Below are 15,021 nucleotides of genomic sequence, written 5' to 3' on the forward strand. Positions count from 1 at the left end.
AGTTAGCCCTGGTATATCTGGACTGCAGTCTCTACTGAACCACATAAATAACATCAGGATTATTTGAAAAGCTGGGTGCAAGAGACTCTACTACCTGGATTTCTAAGTGCAAAATGGAGGCATGAAATACTAATAGCATGACATACCTGAAAAATGAAATGATACTCAGCTCATTTCACCCTCAGACTAATAGGAATGCAGACACATCTGAAGGGGCAGAAGCTATCAGCAGAACTGAAGGTACAACAGACTAATGCTGAGCAGGGAGGGGACAGCCTTTCTGTGCACAGCTCCTCCACCGAAGCACAGGTAACTGTATTACTTCTGTTTTCCCCAGCCAGCCATGCCGCAGTCCCACAGCAAATAGTGTGACTTTTTGTTGGTTTTTCAAGGCTGCTTATATATGATCTCATGACCATGACAAAGTTTAAGAGATCTAGAAACACTAGCAGTGACTAAAGGAAACATTTGACATTTGAACAGGTGTTTTCCTTGATTCAGCCAGAGTTCAGTTTTGAATCTCATTGTGCCTACATGCATCTTCTCTAAAAGCTGACATCTGCATTCAGTTTTTCTCCCAACAATTTTGTAGCCTGCATACTCATATCTGTGTTCAGTACTATACTTGCCTGGTGGCACAGCTCCTCCCACTGCCTCTGCAGAAGCTCTATGCGCTCACTGAGGATTGAGATATCATCTGCACTGATATGTATAGACAGGGTGTCCTTCAGCAGAGAGAGGTGTACAAGGTCATCTGTCCATCCTTCAACAGCATTCTCTAACTCCTTAAAAGAAGTGCACAAGCAAAAACAACTGGTTTGCTAACAAGTAAAAATGTGAATGTGCTGATGAAGCACAAAGACAAGCATTGTTATGCCACTGAATTAAAGGCGTATCTGAGCAGACCCACCATTTCAAGCAGACTGTTTCAGCCCTGTTTAAAATAAAAAGAAAACACCAAACCCGTATGTACCGATATTTTGAGAGTTATGAGAGAGGTAACTCCCCAACAGTGAATGATACATCAGCCTTGTAGCAAGTAGTCACAAACTAATATCCTACTCAAATCTCTCTAAAGTTCAAAGCTATTTGAGAATTTCAAGTATTGGTTTGGACTTCTATGTATTGAAAATATTGTAAGTTCTAATCCATTTCTGAACTGCAAAGAATAAGGCAAAAAAGTGTTATCTTAGATTCTCCACAGTAACATCACCTTAAAAAAAAAGCACTAAACCAACAGTTTAAATACCGAGTTTAAATTTGAAGTTAGAACTTCTATAATAAAAAGCACACCAGTTTTATTTATTTAGTACATATACAGTACTTTTCAGATCCTGTTCTGATGTCACTTTGATCAGATCTACGTTCATCCTGCAGGATTTTCATTGAGATCGCTCAAGTATTATGCTGTCCAAATGTTAACATTGATAGTTTCTCATCACAGGGATAGCTGACTGGTTTGCACAGTCACTAACGTGAAGCCTATCAACAATGGAAGAGGTTACTGCACAATGGCAGGCAAAGATGTGACAACAACCAACAGAGAATAAGCGCTTTACCTTGCAACGAATCTGCTCTGCATGCAACTCATCATGGTGTTCTGGCAAAGGCTGAGAAAGCTTTTTTTTGAATGATCTTAGCTTCTCCAGGGAGTCTCCTATGCCCTTTTCGGATTTTTCCCAGTCCTGAAGGCAGAATGTTTATTAGACTTCAATTCAGATCTGGATTATACTTATGTCAGTTGATTTGCTTAACTAACCACTAAATAGTGAAAAAAAATTCATAATAATAACAACATGCCTTGAAATCCTCCTCTAATACTCATAGTCCCAGAGCTTAAGTCACACAAATTTTTATGTGTAGGTGTCTGCTAGTAGAAATACACAAGCCAAAGCGTCCTGTTATAACATTGTCTAGATCCAACTCCATCCTTTCAGAAAAGCATCTTCCTGCCAAAATTATTTTGCACTTCCTTTCTTGAATGCCTGTATTAAACATGCCATTGTTCTTTGACAAGAGCTCCATTCAGGTGCATTACTCTCCAGAAAAAAAAAAAAAAAGTGGTTGGGGATACTGCAAATTCAGGTCAGACTGAAGTACCTGCAGTGTCTCCTCTAAATTATGATTACAGCAGCTACACCCAGCTTTAGTATATTTTCCAACATTTTAAATGTGTCCAATGCAATTAAACTGTACCAATAGTCATATGGCAGTAAGGTTTTACCTGCCTTACCTGCTTGTTAAAGCCTACTAAAAAGGTACTCATAGACAGATCTCTAATAAGCCAGTCAACCCATAAAGAATGCCAGTTGTATGATACCAGAAAATACAAAACATGTTTCTCTTTTTTCTCTTAGTTTTCTGTTTCAAGATATTCTCCTACCACTGCCTCTGTATTTCTCCTTTCCATTTTTTTTCCAATCTATGCCAGTATTTCATGATCATCTTCAGGATGAAGAATTACAAACAACATGTCTTGCAAAAAAATCCTCTCTTTAGTGTCTTCTTTCTTCTCTCCCGAGTAATATGGCCTTACAAGACAACAGTTGGTGACGTTCCTAATACAGCACATACACTTCTAGGATACACACTTGTGCTTCCCATTTGGTCAGAAGACCACTAAAAAGTCATGTATTTAAGATCAAGCTAGCGTAATGTAATGAAGGTTCGGTACCTATGAGATGATTTATGCAATTTGCATGGTAACTGCCCTACTTCTTCATCTTCAAGCGTTAAGTTCCATATTTTCATTGGGACAAAACACCACAGAAGCCTTTGGTCTCCCTAGGTAACGGCTTTCATGACTAAAATTTCCTGACATAACTCCTCCACTAGAAGCTGAGGTATGAGAACAATGCCTGAAAAAGGAAGAAAAATCTACTTATCTGAACTTTTCCAAAATAGTATTTCATTTGCTTGGACCGCTTTGCTTCTTGCTATTTACAAGCAAAACTAAAGTGTTCACAATTCTGTACTTCTATTAGACCTGAAACTATTCTAAAAGCACTTGCCCTATTCTAGTAATTCATGTAAGTCCAATTTTCATTATCCTCCTTAGAATGAGTAAAAGGGAAAAACAAACAGACCAAATTTAAATTCCAGCCTATCACCTTCAATACTCGAAGTGAGGTTAGCACACATTCTGGACATTGCTTACAACAAAATAAAGTTCAAGGCTCTCTTCTCCAAGATCACAGAAGTTTATCTAAACTAGCAAATACTCAAGACACTGGAAGGAAACACAGACTACTACTTTGCCAGACAGATCTTGACACTGGCATGTAGAGAGAATAAGGCAGGCCTAATTTTCAATACAGTATTGTGGCAGGTTGGCTGTGGCTGGATGCCAGGTGCCCACCAAAGCTGCTCTGTCACTCCTCAAGTGGACACAGGAGAGAAAATGTAATGAAAGGCTCACAGGTCGAGGGGGAGAGATTGTTCGCCATTTACTGTCACGGGCAAAACAGACTCAACTTGGGGAAATTAATTTTATTTACTACCAACCAAATCAGAGCAGGATAATAAGAAATAAAACCAAACCCTAAAGCATCTTCCATCCGCCACCACTACCCACCCCCACCTTCTATTCCTGGGCTTAACTTTACTCCTGCTTTTCTTTTCTCTACCTCCTCCCCTACCAGCACCTACTGCACTACCAGCAGTGCAGGGGGATGGGGAATAGAAGTTGTGGTCAGTTTGTCACACGTTGTCACTGCTGCTCCTTTCCCCTCAGGGGGAGGATTCCTCACACTCTTCCCCTGCTCTAGTGTGGGGTCCATCCCATGTGAGACAGTACTCTAAAACTTCTCCAACATGAGTCCGTCCCACGGGCTGCAGTTCTTCACAAACTGCTCCAGCGTGGGTCCCTTCCATGGAGTGTGGTCCTTCAGCAGCAGACTGCTCCAGTGTGGGTCCCCTGCAGGCTCACAAGACCTGCCAGCAAACCTGCTCCAGTCCGGGCTCCTCTCTCCATGGGTCCACAGGTCCTGCCAGGAGCCTGCTCCCATGGGCTTCCCACAGGGTCCAGCTGTGACCTTCTTCAGGCAACCCCCTGTTTTGGTGTGGTGTCCTCCATGGGCTGCAGGTGGCTATCTGCTCCACCATGGACCTCCACGGGCTGCAGGGGGACTCACCATGTCCCCTCACCGTGGTCTTCACCACAGACCACAGGGGAATCTCTGCTCTGGTGCCTGGAGCACCTCCTCACCCTCCTTCTTCACTGATCTTGGTGTCTGCAGAGTTGTTGCTCTCAAATATTCTCACTCCTTTCTCTGGCTGCAATTGCTGTTGTGCAGTTTTTATTTCCCCCTTCTTAAATATGTTATCACAGAGGAGCTGCCACCATCACTGATGGACTCAGCCTTGACCAGTGGTGAGTCTGGCTTGGAGCTGGCTGGCATGGGCTCCATCGGACATGGGGGAAGCTTCTAGCAGCTTCTCACAGGTGCCACCCTTGTAGCCCCCCACTATCAAAACTTTGCCATGCAAACCCAATACAAGTATGTATAAAAATTAACCAGCATTGTGCAAAATAAAATACATTTTTGCTCTATGTTGAAAATAGGGATGGTAGGAATAGCCTTTATTGGCAGTGTTCTGGAAATATCAATATAACAGATATCAAGTAAAATACCAGCCTACTGTGAAGTATTACCACTTCTAGTTTCAGAGGTGGTGAAATGAAATCAAGAGGTCACGGAGTGTATATGCAATTCCTGTATTTGTGCTGATCCCTTGAGAATGTTTTTCTTCAACCGAGTTTAAGTGAGAAATCATGAACTTGCTGAAGTAGTAAAGAAGAAATCACACACTCACCTTCAGTAGTAAAACAAGCTGTTTCTTTTGTTGCTCCAGTTGGGTGCTAGCTATTTTCCAGCGCTCCTGAATTTCGGTAAGCTCTGTCTGCAGGGCTGCCTCTGCTCCACTGTCAGCAGAGAGCAGCAGTTGCTTCCCAGCTTCCACAGTGAGGATGTAACTACCCTGCTGCCTCAGGAGAACTTTCTCTTTAAGCTGAAAATATTAAGTTTTCTGTCAGCTCTGTCTTTTTAATTACAATTAGCAATTCAGTATAATTCATTTTCAAGCCCATACTTCAATGGATTGCATACCTTGGCTTAAGCATGAGCAACTGCCCAAACGCTTTACCCTAACCTTTTCACAATCATTTACTGCAGCAGAACTTCACAAAATTTTTCCAAGGGGAAAAAGACATGGAAGACTTCTTTCTCCCCATCAATATTGGTATCTCTATTACTCTTAAACAGAAATAATACCTCTAGAGCCTATTACACTTTCAAGCTTTATTATTATATCTATCTTCCAGCCAAAAAGCTTGAAGATGCCAAGCTCCTAAATAGATGCTGTTAACCTCACATGAAGATGGGACACTCAAGGTATCCTTTTTTGTTAGCTAGAATACATTCCTCAAACAGGATATCATTGTTTTTTTATGTAGACAGTTTCAGTGTGACATTAGTTACAACGCAAAAACAGAAGAAGGCTGAAGAGAAAGAGCCCAGTAAGTTATCTGTTGTGTGTTGTTTATGAACTCGTAACTGCATTTCCATCACACACTGCTGCTTCTAAGGCTACGCCAGTTCTAAAAAGGAACTAACAACCAATATTGCTTTCTGCAAAGCAGACAGACTGAATCTAATACATCTTAAAGAATGTTTTAAAAGATGAATGCTGTAAAAACGGCAGGAATTTTTTCCTCTCTTCAAACACGCTGGACATACCTGCATTTCATCCAGTAGCGCTCTGGCTTGCTGCAATGGGATAGGAACATTGCCTAGCCCACTCACTGGCTGACAGGATATTTCCATGAGCCACTTGCGCAGCTTCTCTGCCATCTCCCTATAGCGCTGCCACTGATGAATCTGGCTGTCAATGATCCCCCTCCTCTGCTGTGCCCGGCGAATTACTCCTTGCCATTGATTACTTAGAAGAGTCAGCTTCAGATTAAATTCATCCCTATTATAAATCAATCAATCAATGAAAATACATAGTAACCTTCATACTTTGATCTATTTGTTCAATAAACTGAAGGGAAAGGGAACATGTTTTCTGGCTGTCAATTATGAAACACTAGTAGAAAAGCACTGAAGTCTCATGATAGCTGACTGAAGATGAGAACTTCACACTTCATGTACTAGAAGAATCAAAGGACTCCAATTACTGAGACCTTAAAAACCCTAAACCCTTAACACAAAAACTCTTCTACCTTCTTCACAGAAATATACAAAGAAAACCCACAGGTTTTACCACTTTGAATTAGCAAAATTCATAGAAAATCATAGTTTACCCCCAGATTTACTGAAGAGCTCAAAGCAGGCATAAGATACAGCATTAACAGAATCCTCACATTGCAATAAACAGTTGATTTTGTATTAGGACCATGATACTCTTAGAAAGGTCAGTGCATATGCACAAGTGTGAAGCCATTGGTGTTTCACTGATTGTCACTCATTTGATCACAAGTTTGACAGCAGTGGATTCCTATTCTATCACATTTAGGCTGCAGGTGTTCTTAAATGGCAGTAGGGAATCCTCTTGGTAGAGGAAAACCCCCAGCTGGCATAAATCAAGTGTAACTCACTGAATCTGTCACTGCAGGCTCCTTTGGTGAAAGTGACATTTTGAAAGTACATCAAAATAGACATATGTGTAACATGCTTGATAATCCAAGGCAAATATTTGTCAGAGAAGCAGCCTCAAGGCTGTTGTATTCCCAAATGCATTCACACATTCACGTACACCATAGCGTGCTAAAGAACACTGTCTTATTTAAGAACTGGCTAATTAATAGCTTAACCACAGTGACTAACTTCTGTCTCAGAAGACCATGATCTGAAACCTGACATCTGCTATCTTCTCTGTTTGGAAGCCTCCCACTAGTCTAAGTATTACTTCACATAAAGAGCAGCAGGAAAAACACAGGAATGCCTACCTGTCATCCACCTGTCCTTGCTCTAGAAGGTGCTGCCCATCAGAGATAATTGAATGCAAAATCTGTTGGCGGCTGAACATCTCTGCCTGGAAAAGCTGTTGTACAGGAGACAAGGATGTTAAAACATGATCTTATATTTTAATTCTATCTGATCCCTATGCACTGATAAAAATGAATTTTCATGTATTTATTCTCATTTTGAATTTATTCAATGGTTTTGTCATAGACTTAAACAGAAAAACAATTAAAAATCTAATTGCTGGAGTTACTAGCTGCTTCTAGTAATTATTATTAATTCCTTGAGATTTAAAAAGAACTATTAAAAAGCTAAATAATATCAACAGGAGCTAGGTTTTATGTCTCTGAGTACAATTGTGTGATTGACACTATAATTTACAACAAAATCCAGACAGGTTGCATGGACAGAAAGGACACTTTTTATTTTCTGACATGCTTAAGAGTATTATAGCCCTTTACCTTGCTAGACTGAATTTATGCACAGATTGTGTGTGATAGTGTTATAAAACCTTTTGATACAATGTTATGCTGCCCATAGAACTTTAAAAGAAACGGTCAACCATGTATATAAGCTAGCAATCAGTTTTCCACTTCCCATTTTTCCAATTTATTTTCCAATTTTTTCCATTAGTCACAATAAACTTTCACAATACTTTTAAAACTCCCTTATTACTTAAATTATTTAAGACAATAAAATACCTAAGCACTGCTTAAGCAAAGATGACTTAAATATATACTGCTTAATTTTATTTTTCAAAATATTTTTTTTTTTTTTTAGTAATGGACCATGTCTCTAGATAAAGATGTTCAGGAATATTCTTATGTTGATGAAGGTACACCTAGGCATCAGCTCAGGACTGGACCCACTCCATGTTCAAAAAGTTTTTAGGGAGATTAAAAGAAAGAGTATACTGGTGTGAAGCTTGGTATTTTTTTTCTTTTGTTAGTGATGGTGTTTGCAGTCGATAGTTCATCCTTGCCTGAACTGAGATCACTATACCCCAAATCCAGATTACACACCTGCCATCTGGCTTCCTGCCAGCTCAAACTGTGATGTAGCAATTCCTGCCAGCAAAATACCCACTGGTACCTGCACAATTAAATCCCTCAAGCACATTGTCTGTAGCTTAGGACTTCTAGATGATGGACTAATTTTTCAAAATTATATTTTGCCTTTCTGAACCACTGAGATAATTTTGAAAATGTTACCCAGGTCATTAATTTTCCCATAGAAAGAAACAATGTTGTCTAATTTCCTTGCAGAAGTACTTGATAGTGTATTTTGAATACCCTGGCTATTGTGAATGACTGAGCCTGAACCAGAGAAAAACTATCTGCGCTATTATCTCATGAAAAAATCCACAATACTGCGGGATTGAGAATTTCAGAAAGCTGAGCAAGGCGGCAGAAATTTTACTTCCTGCCACATCTATTTCTGACAAGTTAAGGGGCATGGATGAATCACAGGAGGCAACAGCATCTACCAGCATTGTTTACAGATTGAGACTAAAAGGAACACAACTGGTTAAAAAAACCCAAAACACAAACAACAAAACCAAACCCCCAAAAGTGACAATTCTAGTATTTTTTTAAGAGGATAGGTAAAACAAAAGCTTATCAAGCATGAAGAACTCTGCTTAGAGTGGAGGTATTCAAGCCCTACCCAAAAGAAGAGTAATTTCTGTTAACGCCCACTTGCTCTCTGCATGTACACTGTCTCATTACATAAGAGGGATACTCCATTATGTGGGACCACTTGCCAACTTTCCTCTTATATGTAGATCACCATGAACCACAGAAATAGCAATTTAAAGAAGGAGGAAAACAGGGTAGGTGCTGGAATGCATAATACTTGAAAAAAACTTCAGTAATTGAGTTGGCAAGGGATGTCCCCTTCCCCTGCCAGCACTTTCTCAAATGCTTGTCTCAGCACATTGCCACTGCACGGGAGTCCAAAGCAATGTACCAGGCTTGCAAATGGATATGGAGAATAGCACAAGAATGACCACAAGATCATCCTGACAGACTTGTCTGATGCAGATGGCAGCGTTAGTGCAAGGTATTTGAAAAAGGTATCATGCCCATGTTGCTGAATTGTAAACTGCAATGGGAAGTTATTTCTAAATAAACCCATTGTGGTAGCTGGGGTCCTCTTTGAATAAACACCAGCAAAGGTGTGAGTCAGGATCAGAAAGCTGGTAACGGAGCTGGAGACATTCTGGGAACGCATGTGGAAACAGAATATTTTCTCATTATCTTCAAAAATACAAAGCAAAACAATCTGGAAATTCACTGCAAAAAGTTTAGATTTGACCCTTTCAGCAGCAACATGGAAAGAAAATTCTTCATGAGTACCAGAAGGCACTGCAAAGAACACCGAGTACTTAATACATTTACACTATATAAAATGCCAAAAAGTTTTATAAAAAAAAATGTAAAAAAAAGATGCATTTCACAACATTTTCTTAGGATGAGTTGCAGTATTTAGAAAATCAGGTATTAGTTCTCTAAATGTTGAGAGATGACTTTATAGCTGTAATAACAAAAACTTCAACAGAGCGCCTGAGTAACACCCATCTGAGCTAACTGCCCAGATCAAGGTTGCAGGAGAGAATTAAGCTGAGATCTCACGACAATTGAATGCAAGAAGATTGCCATTAACCCCCTTCAAAAAAATCTATGACTGGAACAACAGTAGGACATTATCCACTTGGTAATGATTTCCAGACATTCAAATCTCAAAGACCTGAGATGTATCTCTCAACTTAGAAAGACACCGTCCAGTTAATGCTGGCAGCACCAAGAGGAAATTAAATGGATGACATTTGTGAAAGAAAACACAGTTAAATGCTTAAGCAAATGTATGCTAAAGCAAGCAAATACAGTTGTGAATTACCTTCTGCTATCAAATATTTATCCAAACACTGTGCTGTGAGATACAAGGCAAGAGGAGGGGAAGGACATGACTCTCCGTGTGATCTGGCCTGAATCTCTGGGCAGGTCAGCTGAAAAAGTTGTGGGAACTGAAACTACTGTGGCCACATGGGAGCTTTGGTATGAAAATTGACTTATCTTGATCTTTACCAGAATTCTTGGCAGTAACAATATGGGTGGAGAAAAAATGTGCATCACTAGACTTCACCGAAGAACCAAAAAGGCATTCACTAGTAAAAAACTCTGAATCAGTTTTTCCTTGATGCAAAAGCTGGGCTAGTTCTCGATCTGTTACAAAACCACAGACTACTCCAGCACACAGTGAAGATCCAATCAGTTTGTTCTCCAAGTAGATGTTATTAAATGGAAGCCCCATGATAAGTTGTGTAACTCAGTATTTGACAGAAAAGTCTTCCTTTAACATATTCTTCAGATGTAGGTGATTTAAGAACAAATAAAATCAGACTAAGTGGGATTTTCTCCAGTTAGGATTAAGACAAAGGGCCACATCACATAAGAATAGTTAGGTTCTACAGGAAAACTAATAACAACTTTGATTTCTTTGGTATGAACCAATCTGAAGTAGACTTAAATGTAGAGGACAAGCACTCATAGGTGTACTGATACATTATACACAAATGCAGACAGATAATTAAGTCCTCCCCCAAATTAGGTATTATTGACACATTTGCATGCTTCTGTTTTAAGTTAAGATATCCTCAGACAGTGCAGGCAAATGTAATTCAATTCAAGACACACTATCACATTACTCCACAAAAGAATGTGAATTCCATTTACGTATAAATAGTATGTGTTACAGTTATGTATAAATACACAGGATGACTTGCCTCATGTGCCCTCTGTTGCTCTAAAAGGCTCTGGTAGTTTCCTGAAATCTCTGCTGCCAGCTTCTGCTCAGTCTGAACTAATAAATCCATCCAAGTCTCACATTTCTCCAAGAAGGTCTGCTGCTGCAGCAAGAAAGACTGCAGCTTACTGAAAGAAAGATAGATAGATTCAGGTAAGGTCTCCTCCTCTCACACAGTGTTGAGAGTCTTGGCACTAATTTTTCCAGCAGAATTCCAGATTAGATGGTAACATTTTTCCCAATCAGCTGCCTCATGCAATTTATTTAGTCAACACGTCGTAAAGTAACAGCCTTCCTCATTTCAAATTCTGATAATTTGTGGCAAAACCAACATCTCAGCTCACTGGCTTTGCTCTTTACTTGTAAGTACACCAAAGAAGAGGAACTTCAGTTAATGAAATATCTGAAACATTCTCTTTGCAAAAGGTATACTTTTATATAGCTGTTGTAATCTAAGAAAACCATCCAACAATCTTTAACTGTCCCCACCTGAACCTCTCTGTAGTCTGAGATGAGATCAGAGACCAATGTCTGTTCAAATTCTGCATCCTTTTGATTTCTTTATCATTCAGAGGAAGCCTGTAACCCAGCTCATTAAGACGATCCAAATCTGGGGCCATGCTGCTGAACTTCAACATCTGACTCTGCAACAAACAATAAAAGCAATAACTAGAAAGTTCAGTAATGACACTGTTATAGACTGCAACATTATGAACTAGCATTCAGTTAAATTTGGAAAGGCTTGGTTGCCACCAAGTGGCAAGAAATCCCTATGCCAGGGAAAAATTGCCCTTCCAGTTTTCAGCCTCTGGTCTCAAAGAGAAGACTTAGGTTCATGTTTAAATGTGCACAGAGAAGTAAACTCAATTGCACTGAAGTGTTTTGCTAAATTGGGGATTTACTGCTCAGAGCTGCAAAAGTACACTAGTCTTTGAAGCCATATGTTTATATTGTCAAAAAAAGTGATTCTTTTTACCTGTTTCTTAGCCTGAATGCTAGGCTGGTGAATTCCCACTGAACTTATTCAATTTTTTATTTTTATTTTTAGTTTTTTGTTTCACACTACAGAAATATCTTATTCACTATGTTAGGAAAATATTCTGGTTTTTAGCATGCCCAAAATGGAATTAAGTATATAGTTAACCCTGTTAGAAAAATAATGGAAGATTATATGACAAAAGCAGCCTTGTTGGCAAAGTTCATCAACTTCCTGTCAGGGCATCTGAAAGAAGAAGGGGGCGGGAGGGGGAAGCCCCACCAAAAAAAAAGAGTGAAGTAGCTCAAATGGGGATCACACACTAAGCAGTATGAATGTTTCTTCAGTATATCAGAGATGCAAAATTAATACACGTCTTCATCCCTAAACTAAATACCACGGAGACAGGAATTGCACAAATTCAAAAAAAGTAGAGAGAAAACAAAATGAAGGAAACTTCCACAAACTGCTAAAATTCCAATTCCCATTTTGAATTTATATTAATTTTATTCTAAACACTTTTGTCCATCCTTTTCCTCTTTACTCAGGGGCAAAGTAACATGGACAATCACTCCTTGACTGCCATCAAACTTCTAGGTTCTCAGTCTTACAGTCTGCATGAGTGACAGGCCTTTAACATATATAGAAAGCATATATGATATTTGTGCATACACTGTACCACAAATAACCAGGCTAACAGAAAAAAAAAAAAATCAATACTTTCTGCATTTTTTAGTCACCTTGAGTTCCTCCATCCTACTCTGTATTGCTGAGAGATCAGATGAGTGACTGGGATCCTGTCCTTTCAGTATTTCTTCTGCTTCTGTTACCCAGGTCTCAAGGACTTGCAAGTTCTTGACAAAGGTTTGGTAGTCCAGCACTCCAGCCTTGAATAGAAAAGGACCTACAGTTAAGAACTTTGACCACATAGCATCCATATTGACATGATGCTCCTGATTATTTTCATCATAGATTTGAAAACAGTTGTATAGGCTAGAGGCAAGTTTAACTGCTGCTTTGCTTACAGACTGTGGAATGATTGGGGTTTTTTTAGGCTAGAACAGAGGATTTTTGATCATAGCAAAAAGGCAACACTGCAACAAAGTGTGTTAAATATCTCTGCCTTGAAATAGATAACCTTCTCTAAGTTCTTTTTTATGAAACTAACTCGTCTCCTTAATTTATTGCCAGCAGAGAGAGCCACTAGTTGCTATTATTGCAATTTGAAATGGAAAACAACTCTTATGTTTTGTCCCCTCGCAGCACAGTGATGTTATAAGCACGTTCTAAGTAACACTGGATTTCTTGGGTAAATCCTCTTGTCACCCAAACAGAAGTCACTACGTTTGTTGCTTTCACCATCCATATAATTCCTATGGAACACATTATGCTGCTACGTTTTTGCTCTTTAGTCCCTGATGACACGCAATTAGCAACATCTACCAAACAGGCTCTGACAGAAATGGTAGGTGTTAGCCTGGTCCCTGACATTAACAAGAACCATAAAAATTAATTCTACAAAATTATTCAGAATGTCTCATTTTTTTTTAGAGCTCAAGAACTAGCTGGAAAGAGGTTTTCTCCAGGGGTGCAGTAGCTGTAAATCCATCTGTTAGCATTATTACTATCTGTAGAAAGCTTGGTCCCTTTGGCATTCCAGATAAGACACTTTCCTCCATAAGATTTGCTATCATATTCCCAGAATTTGGACTTTCTCACAAGGTCTCTATGCTGGACTTGACCATATTTTCCACTCTCAGCTTTGGCTTCCATGGAAATCTAGGAAATGGTGATGAACAAGTAACAAGACCACCCTCTTTTCCCAGGCAGTTGTAGCTAATATACGTGTTTCCAGGTACCACAGGATGATCACATTCAAGGGCTGAAAACACTCTCTGCATACCTGAAGTACAGCCTGTTGCTTGCGGAGAGCCAGTTCTAGGGTTGAGAGATTCTGGTTCAGAGACAGATGATCAGACTGTATAGCTGCTGCTGCTGAAGGCTCCACCTGGCTTTTTAGCTCCTCTCCCAGTTCTTGAAGAACGACCAGTGACTCCTGTGCTGTTTTCAAATCCGTGAGTACATCCTGTCGCGATACATTGAATAAAGATATGAACAGTTAGCCTGGCACTCTGCTGATGTCAGCCTCCCCTGATTTAAAGGAGGAATGGAATGACTGCACTCTACCACTATATGAAAAACTTGTATTTGCTACTGTATTTCAATGTCAGAGCAGTCACTCACACTCTGTATGAAAAGAAAATTATGTGCAGAATAACAAAAACATGTCAAAATACCTGTGCGCAAAGGAACAGAAAGAAGTGACTGTTCAGCTACCTTTGAGCAAGACTGAGTTACTGATGAGGCAATATTTGCCGAAACAAACTTTTCGAATCTACTGCCATGCTGCTCTTAAGCAGTGGCAGCTCTCACTGTGGATCAATTCCGGTCTGACAAGACCTCCTTTTTTTCTTCTTGCTATGAATTACCAGGAGGGACAAACGCCAACTTTTTAAAATGGCTTAACATAATACTTAAAATATGGGACGAGAGGTAATTAAGAAATTATTTGAACTGAATAATTTGGATTGCCAGTCCAGACAACTATGGCAACAAATGCTCGAAAAGCTCATTAATGTCTTCCATTTTTCTCCTTGCAATTGCTTCGATTACACTAAGACAATTAACATTTTAACATTAACTTAAATTCCAAAGAACCAAAATGTAACCACGGATAGAAGATAAACTATCCTGCTGCTTTGAGATACAGTCTTGGAAAAGGAAGAATCTCGAAGTTTCAGAGTGAACGGTGCCTTTCCATAAAGAAGGATAAAGATATCCCCAGAACATATAGAGTCTCTTTTCATTCAGAAAAATTGAACAGCCTTGATTGGTGGGAATATAATCAAAGGATCTTTTGTTTCTTTCTATTACAAGGAACTCAGTAGATTTGGGAGGGATGTCTTCCCAAGCAAAAACCCCTTCAATAAGCAGGGACTTCAGACTGAATCAAACAATATAACTCGTCCACCTTCTCCAGAGAGGACTTCAGATACAAGCTTCTGAAACACCAGCACAAATAATGGAGGGATCACAAGAGAAGTATGAGAAACTCATGAGATTTGGGTAGCAGGCATAAAGCTCTCTCCTGTGCCTGAGATGCATCACTAAAAAGAAATGTGTTTGTACGCAAGTTTCCAATACAGCAAGTATAGAGTTTAGTAATGGAGAGCCTGTTGTGATTTTTAGGCCACAAAGCTGTGAAAACCTGCAAAG

The 15,021-nt window shown here is 39.5% G+C and overlaps 1 protein-coding gene across 14 annotated transcripts in view; it reads right to left on the reverse strand.

The window, feature by feature from the left end:
* SYNE1 (spectrin repeat containing nuclear envelope protein 1) overlaps positions 1 to 15,021 on the reverse strand; it is a 330,006-nt gene that overhangs the window by 53,199 nt on the left and 261,786 nt on the right. For all 14 annotated transcript variants that reach the window (XM_040598155.1, XM_040598156.1, XM_040598152.1 and 11 more), the window contains 9 exons: positions 13,649 to 13,831; positions 12,486 to 12,632; positions 11,259 to 11,413; positions 10,750 to 10,897; positions 6,950 to 7,044; positions 5,739 to 5,973; positions 4,816 to 5,010; positions 1,560 to 1,685; positions 630 to 785 (listed from right to left, as the gene is read on the reverse strand). In XM_040598155.1, the coding sequence (XP_040454089.1) occupies positions 630 to 785; positions 1,560 to 1,685; positions 4,816 to 5,010; positions 5,739 to 5,973; positions 6,950 to 7,044; positions 10,750 to 10,897; positions 11,259 to 11,413; positions 12,486 to 12,632; positions 13,649 to 13,831 (1,440 nt within the window). The remainder of the gene's footprint in view (positions 1 to 629; positions 786 to 1,559; positions 1,686 to 4,815; positions 5,011 to 5,738; positions 5,974 to 6,949; positions 7,045 to 10,749; positions 10,898 to 11,258; positions 11,414 to 12,485; positions 12,633 to 13,648; positions 13,832 to 15,021) is intronic.

The sequence above is a fragment of the Falco naumanni genome, chromosome 6 (assembly GCF_017639655.2).
Source record: "Falco naumanni isolate bFalNau1 chromosome 6, bFalNau1.pat, whole genome shotgun sequence".
In the NCBI taxonomy this organism is placed as follows: Eukaryota; Metazoa; Chordata; class Aves; order Falconiformes; family Falconidae; genus Falco; species Falco naumanni.